Below are 13,558 nucleotides of genomic sequence, written 5' to 3' on the forward strand. Positions count from 1 at the left end.
GGCAAACTGATGTTTCCTCTGAAGCCGATGACATTGTCCTGGACAGTGCTGGACCACTGGGTTTGATCCCCTACAGCTGTTTATTGCAGTGGGCAGAGGTGTAAACATCCACCACCTCTAGAAATTGCATCCTTCAAAGCCAAGCTTAAAAATTGCTTCTATGCCTATCACCTCCAAGTCTTGTTACTAAGAACTTTACAATTAATACCACAGTGCTCTTACATCAAGTATAGATTTTGCTTGAAATACAGCATATATTTTAATCTTGAAATACAGCATATATTGCTTCTCCTGTGTGGGATCTCAGCGCCTCAGGACTGAGGTGCAGAGTGACCGAGACCACCCTTGGGGGGCTTGGGAGTCCTGGAATATTGCCAGAAGTGTCTGGTGGCTGGACTTTGATCCTACACAGGAGACGACACCTGTATGAGGATGGGAGGATTTCACTGGGTGAATGTTGAAGGGATAAGTTACTTAGAGTGTAAGACACAGGGTTTAGGATTTCTGTACAGGGGGGTCTAAAGAAGTAAGATGGAGGAATTGGGGCGTGTCCTGTTCTTCTTCTTCTTCTTCTTCTTGGCTTCCATCTTCTGTGGTGATGTTGGCACTTTGGGATTGGTTATTACTAAAAGTGCACTGGTTAATAAGGGTAAAAGGTATTGGGGAAAAATGATAAATACTGTATACGTAATTTCGAGTATAAAGATAGGTGACCGCCCCGGGGGCTCTCAGTGTGCTCATGGTTGGCTGCTGAGCAGACCTCTGTCGGGCCAAAAGAAATCTTTTAGATAAACAATTAATGAACACCGAGACCGAGAAAAGATCTGAAGTCTCTTCTTGTCCTTTGAAGCGCGGGCTGTCCAAGGCCACCTCGGGCCTTTCCAGGTCACCCAAACAGCCGAGAAACCGACACTCCTGGTTTCTTCACAGGTACATGGGGGGACTTATTTGGAGGGAAGAAGAAGGGGGCAAGACATCTGCTTAGCTCCAGAAAGGATTGTCTTTCAGTTCTCTATGAAGATGGCTTCCTGGAGATGGGTGGCCTTTCATTCATGCAGACAGTGAGTTTCTGACTGAGAAATCTGTGTAGGGAAATTAGCTTTGTCCTAATTCCACTGGAATAAGCTGGGTTAGGGAGATTCTCACATATTTTTTTTAATGAGCTCGGTATCTTAGAATGTGGTACCATATGTTAATGGAATAACATTGCCAAACACTTTTGGACTGACAGGCAATCTCAGGCTGAGGTAGGGAGAGTCTCTGAATATTAACATAGTTATTTATTTGTCCACCTGCCTTCAGACAGCACATTTTAGGGCAGCTTGTCAAATGAAAGGTCCACAGACTGGCTGGCATCATTAAAGCAATGTCCATATTCCTTGGGGGATAAAGCCTGAGACCCTAAGACCTTTATGATATTGCTGTTCCCACCAGAGAAGTTAAAAACTTATCCCCACAGAATATAATCAGAAGATACATCCCGAAGATTTTCTCATCCACCTGTCTTTATCCTATGGTGTGATGGGATTGGAGTCACAATGGTCTCAGGTTAGACAGAGTCTGAAATTTGTAGTTTCTGTTTCAGATCTGAAGGCAGCCTTCGTTCCTAAATCTTGTGAGTATTTCTTCAACAACATTAGACATTCTGTAAAAATTTCACCCTCTGTTTTTAAAGGATGAAGCTTATCAGTATAAAACAAAACAACTTTTTTTTTTTTTTTCTGGGATTCTTTCCTTAGAGAGAAAAAGTTGCACAGAACCTATATGTGTCTCACAGATACCTCTGTTTTATAATGGCATTCTGTTTAACCTTTCAACACACTCTTCAATATTAGCCTGCTTGTAATTTTTTTGATAAATTGCACCCTGAATTTTCTACATGCTGTATTTACATCTGTGCTGTTCTTCAATTGCAGTTTTGCTATTTTTTGAGTTTTATCAATAAATAGTGATGCGGGCAGTTGTGTTTGGCAGTTTGTTGGGTTTCTTTTGTGAAGCTCTTTTATTATACAAAATAATCCACAAAATATTGTCTGTACTTTTGATGTCACTGGCATCTAGTTCTTAATCTCTTAAGTTTTTCTTTCCAGATATCTCTTGGATGATGGGACAATTTTTATTCAGAGATACTGGTTATTGTCATGGCAATGATAGGTGATCACACCTACAGTACTATCCAGACTCCCTGCTGCTCTGGAGCTGCTGAAGTTTCTACTCAGAGAGAGGCATACTTTAGAAGAAGTGCCTAAGCTGTTCATATGCTTATTCTACAACTTGGCAACCACCTGGAAAGACAACTGTGTTTTCTTGTTATGCTCCTTGTTATGTTCCTCAGTTATGCTTTTCTTTGTGGGAAAACAAAAAACTGGCTATCTCAAAAATAGGCTGCTGCATTTCATTGTCCTGACTCACCAGGAAGGTTGTCATAGTTGGAAATTTGCAGAGATGCTGTAAGCTGTGGATACTGAGTTTATAATCGACAATGTCCATACTGATGCTTTTTCTTTATAATGTTCTTTTAAAAATAAATGGCAACACAGCTGGTGATTTTCTTCTGAATGCTTTAAAACTCTCCATCATTCCATTAGAGGATGATGCCTACAAAAAAAAAAACAAAACCAGTCCGCCTTCTCTAACTCTCTAACAGTATAAAGATTTATATTGCGTAACTTGGCTGAGTATTGAGTTCTAGGCTTTTTCCCTCAGTCCTCAATATCTTATCCAGGCTCCTGGAGACAGTCCAGTTTTCTGTTAAAATACTGCGCACTGTTGTGCTGCAGCACATGAATTGCCAGGGGATGCTGAAATGCCAGGCTCTGCTTCTGGTTGACTTTTGCTGACTGCCTTAAATATCCACCACTTTGCATTACATAAAAATGCTTCTCTTTGTCTAGTGCTTATCATAGAATGACTTTTTGTCATGTTTGCAGTTTGGACTTAAAAGAGAAAAATTAATGTAAAGCTTCCTTTACATTAGGAAGACTAGAAAATGGTCACTGCATATTAAAACTGCTAAAAGAAAAAAATGGAGAAAATCTAGAGAAAGTAAGAAAAATGTGTCAAACCTTTGTTAATCAACAATGGAATTTGTTTCTGATAAAAGGAACTCCAGGCCAAAACTAAATAATCTACTCCATTGCAAATGCCTAACTAATTACTGGTTTATCCTTGAGGTAAAATCTTTGCCTTTTGGAAAGTGGAAGATGACTCTCATGACTTTGCATGTTTCTGTCACGATTAACTGGAATAAACACTCATACCTTCTGGGTTTGTTTGCTTGTTTGTTTTGTTTGGGGTTGTCTGTTTGTGGGGTTTGCCTCTTTTGAGGGCGCAGGGGGCAGTGATGGGAGGGGATGGAAGTTGGAGGATTTTTTTTAGCCTAAAGTATGTTTTACTCCACTTCCTTCCCATCTTTGGATTCAGACTGTTCAGGGCTATTTTCATTTTAAAGACCCCTCCCCCCAACTAATCGGAAGAGCAGAAAGAAGCGCGAGAGCAAAAAAATCCCTTTATGCGAGAAGATGGTATCAACATCAGTATAATGTTCTTCATTTTAGCAAAAAACAAAACTAATAGCAAAGTGGTATTTGGGCGCGTCAGGGGAACAAACAGGACTGTCACCACCGCACAAAGATGAATGGTATATTGCTAAGAAGACATTTCCATTCAGCACTGTACTTTCAACACCTGTGTAGGTCAGAGCAAGAGGACAGTCCCAGTTAGAGAGCTGTGCCGTGTGGTTCGCCGCTGGGAAACCTCGCTCGGGGCTCCGCCGAGCCGCACTCGCTCACAGTGCCCGGCTCCCCAGCAGCCCCAGCTGTCCCAAACCCGATGCTCGCTTGGGCACGGCAGAGGCCTTTTGTTCTGTAGCTCGCAGCTCCTCTACATTCCTCCCACGTACGGGCTCGTACCTCATGGCCTGGTGCTGCTCTCGATTACGGAAAGGTAGATCCACCTTCGGCGGGCCGACTGCGGCGCAAGGACCTTTTGATTCCACCGACAAATGAACAGTGTTAGTTAATGCATAAAACTTAGAAGTCTCGGGTTTGAAAACAAAATAAACCCCTTTCATTTCCGTCAGGCCAGGTGGCACTGTTTGCCCCCGAATGGTTCCGTGCGCCTGAAGTTGGCGTTTGCGCCGCTGATAAAATGAACAGCTCCCGGACGGGACAGCGCGCCACCGGCAAAACACGACGGCAGGGACCGGCTGTAGCACAACCTGCGGAGCGAGGGGAGACCTGCAAGGAGGCATTTAGGGTTACCGGAGCGACGGACACCGCTAAGAGTGCGAGAATTTCTCTTCACGAACGGGGCGTCGGGCAGATCCAGGCAGGAACGAACGCTCCTGCCCGCCGGCGGCTGCCGGACCCCGCCCCCCTGAAGAGGTCGAGAGTGACCCAGAGGTGGTCAAATTCACGGGCAGCGGGGCCGCTCGGACGGCGGCCGCCGCACGCCCCCGCAGCCCCTCGGGGCGGCCCGGCTCGTCCCCGCCCGCCGCCGGGCGGGACCATCTCTGCCCTTGGCGAGGGGGGGCCGCGCTCCGCCCCGGCTCGCCGCCTGGCCCGCCTCCCCCCACCTCCGTGCGCGCAGAGCGCCCCTCCGCCTGGCGCGCCGCATGGTCACGCCCAGCGCGGCATTAACGCTCCCCGGCGCGGGGCGCGGGCGCCCGCGCATCCTCTGGCGGCGGCGCCTCGGTGAGGGGTGGGCGCGGAGCGGTTCCTGGCGCTAGACCTGCGCGCTCCGCCGCCCTCTCTGCGCCGCCGGACAACGCCATGAAGCCAGCGGTGCTGGAAGTAATGAGGATGAACCGGGTGTGCAGGATGGTCCTGGTCACTTCTGTGGGCTCCTTCATCCTCGTCATCTTCTATTTCCAAAGTATGTTGTACCCAGGTAGGGCACTGCAACCGCACCGGCCCCGCCGAGGGCGGCGCCCTCCTCGCTCCCCGCCGGCGCAGGTGGCGGCCGCCCTGCGAGCCCTCGCCGGCTGCCCCCGGCTTCAGCTTTCGGCTCCCGGCGCCGCTGCGGCAGGCGCGGGGCTCGGTGGCGGCGAGCACAGCGCCCGCAGTGGCTGCGGGAAGGTCGCCTCGCCCCCCGTTGGAAACTTCCCGCGGGAGGGAGGAAAGTTGGTTTGTTTAAGAATTTTATTATTTTCCGCTTTATATTGTGTGTCTGGTGAGAGGGGGAGGGAGACGACAGCGGCTGGCAAGCGCTTCATGGCTGAGGGGCGACGGGAGCTGCCGACGGGTCCCCCTCGCCGGGAGCGCGACCTCAGCTCCCCTCTCCTGTCAGGGGTCGCGGGCCTTCGTCTTCTCATCTTTTCGTTTTTGGAAGGGTCAGGGACACCGCGGCCGGCAAGGGCACCCGCTACCGCCGGCGGCAGCTCCGCTTCAGCTCGCCCGAGTTGTCTGGAGCGGCGGGGGCGGCTGCCCGGCCCGGTCCTGCCGTGTTCGGGCGGCCGCGGAGCCGCTGGCTGGGCACGGGTGTCCGCAGGGACGCAGGCTGCGGAATGCTGTGCAGGGATCACCTCGGATCCGCACTCCCGGGTACCAAAAGCGACTTCAGCTTTTCAGTTTCCCTCATCCTAGGGACGGACCTGTGTCGGGGGCAGCGGATGCTGGCTCCCAGGGAAGTCCCACGTCGATCAGCTACTGATTCACACAAAGGTGGGCTTGGGCTGTAGAAGTTTAATGAGGTGTCCAGCTGTGTGCACAGACCCCTCGTAGATGCTTTGTGCAGCTTGGTGAAATTTGTCCAGCATGGCAAAAAAAAAAAAAAAAAATTGGTCTGTCTGTCTGTCTCACTTTCCCCCCTTCTGCTTGAGAAATGACGTGGGAATTGCACTTGCAGTGACTTTCTGGAGGGATCTGACAGCTGAGCAGAGGAGCGACGCTGGGGACAGGGAATGATACCTCGCAGTGGGCCAGCAGCTGTAGCTGGCAGGCTGGCCACACTCCTCAGCAGGCGAGTCTTCCCAGCTGTTATTGTCTACTGTCTGCTCTCAAGTGTCCTGCCTACAGGCATATACCTGTGGCTGATAAGGGAATTGCAGTCTAGTGAAAGGAAAAAGAATCTATTCAGGTCGAATTTTTCTTTCCCTGTTTGTGGCTCCCATAGTTGCCATATGTCTATGTGGTGCTTAGAGGCGTAGTTTAGTGGTGGACTTGGCAGTGCTGAGTTAGTGGTTGGACTCAGTCTCAGAGGTCTCTTCCAACCTAAATTATTCTATGAGAATTGATTTTTCCTGAAAGTTTTTGGAGAATTTTTCATCAAATGGTAGAGGCTTGATGCACTGAAAGAATTAGGAATCAGTAGATCTGCTGTTCTGTGGTGAAGCCAAGTCGTGTTTGGTGTTTTTCTATCAGCTGTCTGCTCCTCCAGAGTTGGTATAATTTGCTTGATTAATGTGTTCTTGTATGGTGCCCTTCTGTGTTAATACCTGCCAACTTCTTGGGAAAGTTAGCATATTTATTATCTTTCCTGCTGTGTCTGTCCCATGTTTACAGGTTTCACAAGGATTGCTCAGTCCTTAGCAGACCTGGAGAAGGCTTTATTTCTGGTCTTCAAGGCACCATGCAGAATTATGGGTTGTAACATAGCTTCACCAATTGAATAGAAATGTGGTATTTTAATTGGTGGAGTTCCACGGATAATATAGTTTACAGACATATTCAGAAAATTTGGCCAAGACTTATTATTTCCCCTTGTTTCAGATGAATTATACTGCTGGAACACAAACTTTGCATGCAGTAGGTGAGAGATTAGACTAAATATTCTTGTGCGATTTTTTGAATGTAGAAAAATCATATTTTAAGAATTCTCAATATGCTCTATAGTTAACTATTGGAGATTATGGCTTTATAGTCATTATATTGTGAGGCTATAAATAGGCTGATATTTTAGTACAGTTCAAAGGATTTAGCATAAGCTCCAAGGAGAGAATGCGATGCTGTGAAATCACTGGGAGGATAATGTGCACCTGTTTTCTGTGTGGCACATAGGTTGTTAGTGTGAATGGAGTAGATCTGGAAATAAATAGAATGCAAACTTTATTGTGCCTTTTCCATCATAACTTATTCTGAGGTTTTGGGGGTTTTTTTTTGGAGGGCTGTTTCCATGGCAGGAACTGCTGGGAAGCTCTCAAGTTCTGCTTCGGTATCTAGTTCCTACACAGTTACACATGTTCTGTAAGGCTCAGACAGCTGCTCTCCCAGATATGTTGGGCCATTGTACGTGTTACCATCGTGATAACGCAACTGATAGATGAATGTAGAGTTCCTGAAGGGTCAGTAGGGAGGTGGTAGACCTGTGAATGTGATATAGATTGTGTAGTGGATCATTTTTAGGAATTAAGTCTTTTTTTGTAACATGTGCTTGTAACCTTTATTGTGTGGCAGAATTCACTGGAGCCAGATCCTGGGCAGAGTGTATACTGGGACTGGAGGTGTTAAGAGCTTTCAAAATCTTGGTTAATGTCCTTTTTGTTGTTGAAGGGTGTTCTAAATTCTAGCTGGTCTTCACTGAAGCATGTCTTTGGATGGCTGCAGGAGGGAGCTCTCTCATCTCTGGCTTGCCAGTGTCACTGTTGTTGGTAGCTTACCATGGTGTCTGGCAGAGGCACTTTCAATCAGAATTAGATGAAAAACTCCCACCCAAACCTTTTGGAGAGAAAATAAGATTTTCAGATAAGTCCTCAGCGAGAAGTGTCAGGTCCTTCTTGAGCCCCAGAGTTCTCTCAGTGAATTTCGGGAGGCTGCTTACAGGGCTTTCTCGTCAGTTTCAGGTGAGAGAAAGTGAAGGTGAAAGATGCTAGGAGGCCACCAGATGATGAGTCCAACCCCTTGTGGGTTAAGATAAATCTTTATCTGTTAGAGGGGATTTTCCATTTTAGGAGATCTGAACATGGAACTCTTGCTAGAAGTGTGAGACCCAAATTTCTGCTGATAGCTTTTTTTTCTTTGGGGTAAAAAAGAGAAAATTACATAGTTAACAGAAACCTTTTTTTTTTTTTTTTTAAAGACAGGCAAAAACCCCAAACAACACAAACACACTTAATGCCTGAAGCTGAGAAGATGAGCTTTGCCTTATCTTTGCAAAAGAATATAATGTGTCCCTTGTTCCCTATCTTAAATACCAACACATTCATGCTGGAAGGAAATCAGGTGGTTTTTACTGTTTCTTCTCTTTTTGGCTGTGTTCCCATTCTTTGCTGGGAAGCCAGCTGTAAATGTGCTGTTTGGTTATTGCACCTTTGCGTTATCTGAGTTTTGTCAGAGATTACCGAAGAGCTGGGAACCCACCCTCCCAAGTTAGGTTCCCCAACCAGTTGTTGTTGAGGGAAGGTGAATTATGCAGCTCTCCAGTGCTCAGGACCACTGTAAAGAAAATGCTGGAGATGATCCTGGCTGTCTGAAGCTATGTTTGTTCCTGGGGGATGAAGTGGTAGTGGGGACTTCAATGTGTTTTACCATTGCCTGTCCAGCCTTTACTGAAAAAAATCCATGCTGCAGTGTTTGCTATAGCTGGAGATATAGCAGTATAGAGCTGATTTTCCCTGTCTCTTTTGCTCAAATATTTCCCCCTTTCAGTCTCCTGCCATGTGCTATCTAGATAACTGAGTGCAAGCTTATTATTGCTCCATGCTCCTGGAACTTCAGTCTGTGTGAAATAGCTCAGTCTTGGGCTTTTATGTGACAGCACATCATAGTTTTATCTGCTGTATTTCCTATGAAATCAGTTTTCTCACTGGTCTTTAGCCTGCCTACACTTTCACAGATGTTTGCTTTGTTCTGTTGCTTCCCAGCTGCAGCAGGTGGGGGACTGTGAGTCACCCAGTGGAGGCAGGAGCTGCTCTGCTGGGCTGGGGGTCACACTGGTGGTGTGTTAGGATCCCCCAAGGTGTAAAATTGAGGCAGGATAATTAATACTGTTTTTATCTTACCTCAGACAGGTTTATGAAACTGACTTATTCTAAACCTGGTTCCCTTCCCATCCCTCCCACTTGCCTTTTTTTTTTTTTGCTCCATTTTCCATGTCCTGTTTTAGACTCGTACTACTCTCCTCTGGATGCTGATGAAGGCTAGATCTCACAGGTCAGACTTGCCTCATCTCCATGATCATCTCAGTTACATTTGCAGAATGGTATGGTTAATGTCTGCCTTTGCTCAAATATCAGAACAACTCAGACCACAGGAGATTTTTTTTTTCCTTAGGTTTGAAGACAAGCTTACCATTGGTTTTGATGGCAGATTCTGTTTGAAAATCAATGCAGCAGTCTCCCATCTTGCAACTGATCCTTGCTTTCTCCCTTGCTTACAAAGGAGAAGAGATCTGCAAGGCGGTTGGGTGTGTGCCATTCCTTTGATGGACCCTGTATACTGATTTTAAATTATTGTGTTTGGGATACAGAGAAATTTGACAGCCACAAGAAACTGGCCCTCATTTAATTGCATGCAATGAAATCCATCCCCCAGAAACCCTGCTGTGTGCTGTATCTGTTTGTTGGTGTCCCTATAAAAGCTTTTCATAGATTTCCATGGAACTGTCATCAGTGTGAGCAAACCTACTCTGGTGACTATGCTTCAGAAAGACTGGTAGTCTGGAATTGCTTTGAGTTGAGAGTTAAGCTGCTCTTTGTATCTTGTGAAAATCTTTGTGGTTAGTGAATATTAATCTTATTAGAAGAACAGCTTTTTCTGTTGCAGTGCAAATGAGTGTAGATTTTTGCAACAACTGCTTGCTGAACTGAAGAAATAAAAATGTCTCTGAATGTGTTCAAGCAAAAATTACCTGGGTAATTATGTTGCAGTCCTGTCTTATTTCATCAGGATATTTTTTACTCCACTGTTACATTTTCTACTTTGTAGGTTTTTATAAGTTTTTTTTTTTAATTAATACTGTGTATCAATATTGGGAAAGTAACTGTCCTAACTTTCCGCGTACTGATGCTCTATTCACAGATGTAAAGTGTCATGATTTAGCTTAAGTAACTTTTTCAGAGATAAAGTCAGTGTGCATGGAAACTTTGTCTTGAACTCAGCAAAATGGCATATAGAGCAGAAATGCCCAGTGCTTTTTATGAACAAATTGATACAATTGATTTGTTGCAACTAGAATCTCATTTTTATTTCATACTCAGAAATATAAGCATCTTTCTGAATTCTTAAGTTGCTTCCATTATGCTTCAGAAGTGACAGGTAATTTATCTTGTACTGTACCATGTAATTAACTTTAAAAATGGTTCAGACAATTGGAAGAAATTAGATTCATGTTACTTTTTTGAAAGCTGGCACTACTGTATTTTGTTTGACTCTGTTGCTAGATGTACTATATCAAATCCTGCCTGACAAAGCTTCTGCAGTTGTCCTTGTGTGAATGTCATTCTAGCACAGTGTTTTTTCCTCTCAAACCTTTTGGGCTGGTGCATATGTATTATGTATCAACTCTAATTTAATCCTGAGGAAGTTAAGGACTGGGATGGAGGACACAATGATTTGAATCTGATGGTTTTTCTTTCTGATTGTTTGTGCTGTTCAAAGCAAATGTTTGAGTTCTGTGTGTGACTTGAAGTGTCAACATACATAAAATGAAGCATAAGATGCATGGATGAAGGGTCCATTTGAAATCAATGAAAAGAGTTTTCCCCTTCACATTAAAGGAATGGAATTAGGATCAGGAATGATCCTTGTGTAGGCCTGGCATGTCCAGGATAAAGATGAAGACATGTCTGTGGTGAGTTACATAGATTCAGCAGCCACCTACTATCTTACAAGGATAACATTGCAAAGCGTGTTTGTGCTTTTTTGCATGTTCCTGTTCCCTGTAGCTCATTCATATAGGATCTCTGTGGGCAAGGTATTTGTTGTTACAGTCAGAATTCTGACTGGTTCAGTTAATTCCTCATTATTTGCGATTCAGTACCCAGGTTATATCCTTTTGTTATGGTCAGAATGCTTGCGTGTGACAAAGTGGTGTTTCTGGCACAAGCCTTGTGCTCTTAACTAGAGGATGAGACCACCAGAGGCTACTGTGAACCAGGGAAAGAATTCAGTTCCTAATTATCTCCAGTTCATGCCACAGGATTTTCTTGGATTTCAATACTGTGACTGTAATCAGCATTGGGTGCAATATGTTCCCGCTTTGATGTAATTGTTTGGCACCTGAAACTAAGGTTTCATGGATAAACCAAAATTTTACCACATATGCACTTGAACTCTGCGTTGCTTCTTTTGTGTAATGTTTTCATCCTCCACTTTTCATTTAATGCTGATCAATGTATATGGTTTGTTTTCTTGCCCTCCCCACATGCTCCTTCATAAGGAGCTAGATGTTGGGGAGTTGTCTGGAGTAGCTCCCTTCCCTTCTGTGGAACTGAAATTCTAAGTTTCCACATGAATGGCCCATGTTAGATTTCAGCTCCCTCCCCTGTGTCCTCTGGTGCTGTCGCAACATGACTAGGCACTACCTAATGGAAGGCGACCTGTGCCTAGATTAGGAGCACTTATCCACAAGGACTATCCTGTGGCAGTGTGCATTCTCTGCTCTGCCCTTTCTGCAGATCCCGGCAGGCTGGTGGGGAGCCCCTCTGGCAGAACATGGAAACTGCAGGCATGTCTGTGGGAGCTGGTGTGTTTTACTGGTTCCACTACAGGAACTCGGGGACTGAAAAGCTCTGTGGCAGGAAGCCTCAGAGAGCCACAGTGGATGACAGGACTCAATTCTGTGATATGCAAACAGGACTTTGGGTAACAGCATGGTATAAGTAGGTGCAGCACAAGCACTTTGTAATTTGCAGTAAGGAAGCTTTGTGTCCATGGGAGTCAAGGAAGGCTTCCTTGTGTAAAAAAAACCAATTCACTGCCTTATGCATTTAAAATTTAATTATCCAGGGTTTTTGGAGTTATTTTAAAATAGTAATGCTTTTTTGAGTTGCCTTTTACACTGTGCCCAGTGTTGGCAATGAAAGCAAATGACAGCTTTCCTTTTGGTCATATTAATTTTACACATTAGAGATGCAGTCCTGAATAAGGCATTAACATTTAGGTTACAGGCATCAGAAGGGGATGCTGTTTAAAAGAAATAAAGATGGCTGCCATTGGAACATTTGAAGGAAAATGTTCATTAGAACACACTGACTGGAATTGAGGCTAGATTTGGAAACTGAGTATTTCATGTCTTTTCCCCTGACAAATTTGAATCTGTACATTAAAAAAGCCAAGTATGAGCACTTATAAAATGCTGACTGGAAAAAAAGGGCTATATGCACAAATGTGTATGAATGTGCACATGCACTCACTCATCTTCCCACCCTCTACAAAATCTGTAGTTGGTGGCCCAGGTAATCCAAATGCACAGATTTCTGCAGTGCAAACCTTTTTCTCCTAACAAGGCTGCTGAAGTTCTTTGATATTAAAAGAAATCCCAAAAGTGCCACATGCTCCACATAGGTGCCTTTGTTATTTTACTATGTGCAATGAGTGATAAGTGTGGTTTCTCATTTCTGCTACTCTTTTTCAACTTACACATTTGGAAACATCCAGGTTGAGAGAGGAATCATTTTATTAATTCTTTGTAGGCTGTAGAAGAGCAAGGATTTTTATAGTTTGTCAGGGTATCTATTTAAACAGTAAGAGTGCCTCTTCAAGGGAGCCTTTGTCTTGTTTGTGCCTGGCTGTAGACACTGAGGGATGACTTTGCTCCATTACTATCAGTCACTGCTGCAATGGCTTCACACTCCTATGAAAAAATGTAAAAGAAGGTGCTGGGGGAAATGGAAAATACAAACAATGCAATCAAGCAGAATTTCTCACAGCACTGTGATTCTGGGGGTTTGAGAGATGGTAGCTCTATCCAACACATGTCATGGAGGTAAGTTGCCTGCACTGTGCAAAAACAGGTGTGAAATGCTCACATCCTTAAGTGTTGTCTGCCCTTCCTTTGGCAGGGAGAGGCAGCCTTGGTTTCTTTGAGCATTGTCTCAGGCTAAAAGATGCTCTCCTTAGTCATCTTAATATCAAAAGATTTTCTCTTTTTATGTTATTTGGCTGAGTGGTAGGAGATATAGATTTTAATTGCAGAGTGCATGTATATAATCCACAAGGAATAAAAGGCTTTGTTGGGTTTCAATCCACTTCTTGAACACACTGTACTCTGTAAAAAGCAGGGAACTGTGGAATTCTTTTTTTTTTTTTTTTGTCTTTTATTAATTTTTAAGGCATCGACACTCAAGATACATTTTCTAAACGATAAAAAGGTGGGCTTCAAGACCCTTAGAGTAATGCCTTCTGAATTCATTTAATAAATGACATTGTAGCTAGTAATTGTCATGCTTTTTTGGCTAATAAATGATTGTATAAAGGAATCAAACTTCAAAATGGATAGCCTGTAGGGATTTTTGAATTAGTCAAGGTAGCCATATAATTATTAAGGTGACTGTAATTGGATCTCATGGATGATCTTTACTGTAATACCTTGTCTTAAAACAAAGAGCTTTAGATAGTTAAAATCCTTTAAAAGACTATTTGCATTATAGTGCTTTAAAGCTGATTGGTATGCAGGCAGA

General features: G+C 44.3%; 1 protein-coding gene across 1 annotated transcript in view; it reads left to right on the plus strand.

Moving 5' to 3' along the window:
• Positions 1–4,647: 4,647 nt before the first annotated feature.
• Positions 4,648–13,558, plus strand: part of CHST11 (carbohydrate sulfotransferase 11) — a 158,949-nt gene continuing 150,038 nt past the window's right edge. The window contains exon 1 of the mRNA XM_063154341.1: positions 4,648–4,875. Within this exon, the coding sequence (XP_063010411.1) occupies positions 4,773–4,875 (103 nt within the window). The 5' untranslated portion in view covers positions 4,648–4,772. The remainder of the gene's footprint in view (positions 4,876–13,558) is intronic.

This window comes from Melospiza melodia, chromosome 4, assembly GCF_035770615.1.
Source record: "Melospiza melodia melodia isolate bMelMel2 chromosome 4, bMelMel2.pri, whole genome shotgun sequence".
Classification (NCBI taxonomy): Eukaryota; Metazoa; Chordata; class Aves; order Passeriformes; family Passerellidae; genus Melospiza; species Melospiza melodia.